At 33.2% G+C, this 6322-nt stretch overlaps 1 protein-coding gene across 1 annotated transcript in view; it reads left to right on the top strand.

Annotated features, from left to right (window-relative positions):
- Window positions 1-3279: 3279 nt before the first annotated feature.
- LOC108554876 (protein unc-80 homolog) overlaps window positions 3280-6322 on the top strand; it is a gene marked incomplete at its 5' end in the record, with an annotated part of 54366 nt that continues 51323 nt past the window's right edge. Inside the window, 2 exons of the mRNA XM_017910284.1 lie at window positions 3280-3422; window positions 5777-5806. Coding sequence (XP_017765773.1) covers window positions 3280-3422; window positions 5777-5806 — 173 coding nt within the window. The remainder of the gene's footprint in view (window positions 3423-5776; window positions 5807-6322) is intronic.

Raw genomic sequence — 6322 nt, 5'->3', positions numbered from 1 at the left:
GTGCACGTAACCAGAGTTAGTAAACTATTTGAGAAACTATTCCAAAGTCATAGATGGCGCTGATCGCTTGCTGATCGCAGGCGGTAAAATTTTTATTCGAACTGGATACTAGAAATCAATTCGACAGTAGAAAATTAATAAATTGCCAAGTTTTTGTAATTAATTAATGAAAATTTATAGCTGCACAGCAAAGTTGGAATTATAGGCAACATTCTTATAGGATGTTTAATTTAATAATTAATACTTACATGAGCGATAGGTTTTGTATTTCCTGTAGTAAATAAGATTGCTATAGAAAAGTATTTTTCTTGCATAATATTCTTATTATTTTGTAATAAATATACACTAGCATAAGAAAGCGTAAAAAATAAATTATTTTGTTAAGAAATTTTATTTACAATATTTTCATAGACGAAAAATGAACACAAAATTAAAAATAGATTAAAAAGCTACCAACTATGGGACGAGAATCGAACCACGGTCTATTACCACAGGAATATTCATCTATCGCTTTTATGCCACGACTGCACTTGTAAAATGATGTAAATAAATCAGTAATTACGAAAGTAATGAAACTTTAATCGTAAATATCTCAAAAACTTTTGAGTAGTTGCCGCTATAATGATATATTTTCTTAAACTGCATGACGATATCTACAAACCTGCAGAATATCAACTAAATCGGTGACCCGAAACACTTGCACTCTCCTTGCTAGCTTAATTCCTCTTCATTTAAGTATCTTTTGAACAGATATGCCCACTCTCTATTTTCAAATTCCAAAGAAAAGAGTGAAAATTCACAAGAGATAGGACATATGTTATACTTTGTGCGTAGCTCTTAGCTTGATATCGTTTCCCAAAGGAAAACGATACCAATTACCAGGTCTCACCACGTGGAGGTGGCTACGCATCGAGACCCGACATGCGCCCTAGTGGCGCAGCCTGCTGGTGCTACCTGTATCAAAGGTACCCTAATCTAACTTGGAGCGAATTAAGTTAAAGTGACTCTACTGACACTTTATTTTATTTCGTGTCTTACAAAGGGAACTTCGATTCGGTATACTGAAACTCTACTGTCGCAACGCTAAGATATTTTCAAGTTCCCATAAAAATAGGGAATGAAATATCAAACACGCGAGCAAATAGAAAATCGCGACGCGCCCGAACGAGATCGCGATTATTCGAAAGACCGACTAGCCTAGGCGATGTACTCCCGTGTACAGAGATAACTTCATACCTCGGCACCCTCCCGATCGGGCCTAGCTCAATTCCAGTCACTGTCGCACTCGCCAAGACTTACACGTGGACCAAGGTTAGTCCCTGAACCAATGAAACTTCTAGTGTCAACAGGAGGGCCCAGCTGGGCGGTTGCCGGCCAAGACAGACACTTCCCATCCCAGCCACACGGGGTAGAACTTAATCATCCCTGTGGTCTAACCGTAGATGGTACTAGTCCGTCAGCCAGCATGTGCCCGAGCCTAAGTCGCGTACGACTTAGGCAGCGGACCGCCCGGTCGAGGTCAGAAGACGCACTGATTCGAGGGGGTCACCCTGGAACCCGATGCATGACGAGATTGACAGTGACTGGAAATGAGTGTCGGAGACGAGTCGCGAGGATGACTTACGAAGCATGTACTTATCCAGTACACGAGAGCACGTCGCGTAGGCTAGTCGGTACTTACGAACGATCGCGATTATCGCGAGAACAATTATGTTCTATTTGGTAAACGAAGGGGATAGAGAGTTTATATATTTCGCTCCAAGTTAGGTAGCTTACCTGTGAACAGATAACGCGCACATGAGACTTAGTTTAGAAATCTATTTTATAACTACTTACAAATACTTAAGTCTAAACTCACACATCCTGCGTCATCCAACGATGTGTTGAAAAACCTGAAAAGCTGAAAAGAAACAGATTAGTAAATGATTAGTACAACACAATAAAACAAATATAAACAAATAAAATAAATATAAACCATAAATATCAACTAAATGGAGCGAACAACCCAACGATGAGACATTAAGAACCTAACCATGAGACATGAACAACCCAACGATAAGACATAAGAACCCAGCGACGAAACATTCGAATATTATACGAAATATTCAAATTTTCAAATAAAAATAAAATCTGAAAAGTAAAAAATAATTAACACCTGAAATGAAAGGAATTAGTAAGAGGAAACAAAATAAAAGAGGGAGGAATATAAACCAGAAGGATCTACCAAGTGGAAAGAACAACCCAACGATGAGACATTCGAATATTATACGAAATATTCGAATGAAAATAAATAGAAACAAGAAATAAAAGCTTGAAAGTGAAAAAATAATTAAAACCTGAAAAAAGAAAAAATAATTAAATGCTGAAATAAAAAAAATAATTAATATCTGAAAAGAAAAGAAAAATTATTAGTAAATTGTTTAATGGGGTGGGGTGAGGGTGGGGGAGCCAGCCCCAACCTCACTTCGAATCCCACCCCCCGCGCACTATGAAAATTTAGATGTTACTCTTCCGAAGTCGAACTAACAAATGACTTATGCTCCGTCGCGTCGCCCCTTATATAGCCGCCGATCGGCTGAGCCCCCCACTACGATCGAAAATTTCCGAATTTTACCAATTCCATTTGTTATTATTTTCCCGCTCTAATGGCTAATAATTTAATAATTATTTTACTGTTATGAACAATTTACGTTGCAAACAATTTGTTATTAACAATATTAATTTATTATCAACAATCAGTGCAAAAATTTATAAATTTTTTGCGAATTATAGGTACATTTTAACACAATTTTATTGTAAGTTCAAGATTTTTTAAATTTTTATTTTAAATTTACGCCGTGAATAATTTATCATTAACAATATTAATTTGTCATTAACAATCAATGTCAAAATTTATACATTTTTTTGCAAATTACAGGTATTTTTTGACATAAGTACATTATAAGATCAAGTAATAACCAGTAATTTGTTAATTTTTTCACTTTTATTACAAATTTACGCCGTGAATAATCTATTATTAACGATAAATTTGGTTATTTATATTTATTTTATAAAATAAAACTGTGTTCGCACTTTCGTAGGATAAATCTGTACGATACGTATATATATGTGTATATATATCAAAATATTTTTATTTCCTCTTTATTTTTAGTTAATCGCCAGACACTGGTGACCACCATAGCTTCACTGAGGAGAACAAGCACCAGTCACTGGTGACCATCATGGCAGTCGACTTGTTAATTTCCTAAAATATTATTTTAACGCAAATTTTGTTTTCAGGATAGCCACAGGAGCCTCGACACAGGAGATGATAACTTGACAAGACCCACTTCTACAGCCTCGAAGATCTTCGAGGCGAAGGACGTCGACCATATGAAGCACCCAACGAACTTGATAAAAGGAAAAAGCATGCCAAGTTTAAGGTACGCAAATGCATGTCACGAACCAAAAACGAACGTATCCCTAAATATTCTTTTTCACGAAAAATTTCTTCTCTTCGGCTACGAGTTTCTTCTTCTCGTCTATCCGTACTCACATACACGCGTGACCTTGTACTTTGCTTTACTTTGTACTACGATCTCTCACTTTATACTTAATTATCTCAAATTTCTCTCGAATCTTCACCCTTATATGTTTTCATCGTTAATTTCAATCTCTTGACAATTTTGTGTGTATGTGCGTGCGTATGGATCTTCCGTTAAATTGATCGATGATTTAAGAAATCAAATCGAAAAAAGTTTCAAGCTTAAACTGTATGCTAATAAGGAACAAGCATTTGTTTAGTTAAATGATTTTTCTCTTTGGACGTAGATTATAATCAGTGTTGGGTAGCATATCGTGTACACATTGGTTTATAATACTAATTTTATCAAAAAATGGCATCTATCGTTCGATGTTTTTGAAAATTAGATCACTGTCTACATATGAGATATTTTATTTGTGTATATTCTACTTGTTGTACTTGCACAGAGATTAATATGAAGTTATATGGATATATAGGGTGGATATATACGATAGTAAAATCAAAAATGGTTTGGTTCTATTCTACGTAAAAAAGCAAATCGAAAATGAAGAATAAAATTTTTTCATTCGAAGCTTCGTTGTCGAGGAAATCGACTTTGAATATTCACTGGGTACGCGTGCACTTAACTTTAACTATGGCGCATGGACCATCAGTGTACCAGCGCACTCTCTGAATATTCAAAGTCGATTTTCTCGGTAATGAAGCTTCGAATGAAAAAATTTTATTTTTCATTTTCGATTTGTTTTTTTTATGTAGAAACATCCCCTTGCCGGGAAACCGTATATAGTGGAACGAGAGTGCATAATTTTTTAAATAAACAGTAATTTTGGTGTGAATATTTTAATATATAATATATAAATATTTTACGAATAATTAAAAATTATACGAGTATATATCTAACATAGGAAATTCATTCATTTAATACATTTAATGTTGAATATTAAATTAATTATTAAATATTATTATTACTATTATTATGTGTATCAAATGTATTATATATTTAGTATATTTAAAATATAAGAAATAGTATTTAGAGAATATTGATATTTAAGATAGATGCCAGTTTTATTTCTCTAATAGTTTTTATCTATTACAATATTCGTAGGTAAAGTAATGTATTATGCTTATTTGAATTATTTATGGCAATTATTATCAGCACGATCATAAGTCATGATAGAATTAGAATAAATTAGCATTCTATTAAATTTATCGTTATTATCGATATATTGTTACGATATTTCATCTTACAAGCATATTTTCGAATTAAATATTTAATCATCTTCTTCTGCTAATTTCTAATCAGATTTTCAACTAAATCATTTCCTTAGAAAATTTAACGTGCATCGTTTCTCAGCTTGTATTACACTATTTCAAGGCTTATATATTTAACGAAAGAATTTGCCTTTTTACCCAACACTGACAGTTGTTTTCCGACTATATCTGAATTTTTATAGATTATCCCAAAACTATGTTATCTTAATGAGTATGCAGACTCTTCGTCATGGTTTACATCGAAGGTAAAAAATCCATGTTTCCTGCATTCAATTTTTGTAAAAATTTGAGAAACCTCAATTTGTAAATTTATAATACATTTTGAACGATATAATTACAGTATACAAATACTAAGTGATAAATTTTGCAGTAACTTCAAAAAATAAATTTGAATATTGTCCATAATATCAAAATAATTATTTACGTACCAAAACGAGTTCTCAATTCAAAAACGAAAAAATAAAGAATTGAAAAAGAGAACTTACTAACCATAAATATTATCTAGAATATAGAATCTAAAAAATTAAAAGTGGTATTAAAAAAAGATGTACTTTACAAATATAAATATCGAAAATAATTGTTTATCTACCAAAACGAATTCCTAATTCAAAAATAAAAAATAAAAATTTGAGAAAAGGAACTTACTAATCATAAATATTATCTATAATCTAAAATCTAAAAAATTGAAAATGGTATTTAAAAAAAAATGCAAATCAAAAATATACGTATCGAAAATAATTGTTTACGTACCTAAATGAGTTTCTGACTAAAAAAAAAAAAAATAAAAAATTGAGAAAGAGTATGCTTAGAAAAATTTCGATTTTTATCCAGACGAAGAGTTCGCCTACTTCATAGTAACACAGTTTTGTATCACTGCATAATTTGATAAGCCCTTCGTTAAAACTTATGCGTAATGTGTTTCTCTGTGTGTCTCTCTCTTCTCTCTCTCGTTCGCCTTTTCACCCCTGAACTCGTACTCAGCTGCTTGATTAACGAGCTGACCGCGGGAGGGTAAGTCATCAACGTCACACGGAGGAAGTTCCGTACTGCAGCTCGGTTTACACGCTTCTTTTACGAGCTTCCTGCTTCCGGTAGGGCGCACAATTATCCTTTAAACACACACCACGCCCTAGCCGCCTTGGCACGTTGGCCAGAAGCAACGAATATCGTAAACATGTCGTCTCTTCCGCTTATTTTTCCCATCTTATCCCTCGCGGGAACGCTTCGATCGCGATATTAGCGATCGACCATCGATCACCGGTCTTCTGCTCATTTTACTCACTGCACAGTATCACGATTCCGAAACTTCTATTCCGAATAAAGTGTAGAATATTTATTTAGTTATTTTAGAAATTTAGAAATTTCTTTCGGAAAATTTTGTTAAATCATTTTCTCTATAAATGAAACGTGGAAAGTATATTTATATTAAGTATGAAAATTGGAAATTAAGTATACTAAGTTAATCGAAGATGTCGAGTATAGATGCATTTGAATGGAAAGATGGATATTTTGAATTGCAGATAAATT

The sequence above is a fragment of the Eufriesea mexicana genome, unplaced genomic scaffold (assembly GCF_001483705.2).
Source record: "Eufriesea mexicana isolate 0111107269 unplaced genomic scaffold, ASM148370v2 scaffold92, whole genome shotgun sequence".
NCBI lineage: Eukaryota > Metazoa > Arthropoda > Insecta > Hymenoptera > Apidae > Eufriesea > Eufriesea mexicana.
The sequence above is the reverse complement of the archived record's forward strand: the minus strand, read 5'-3'. Positions and strand labels throughout refer to the sequence as shown.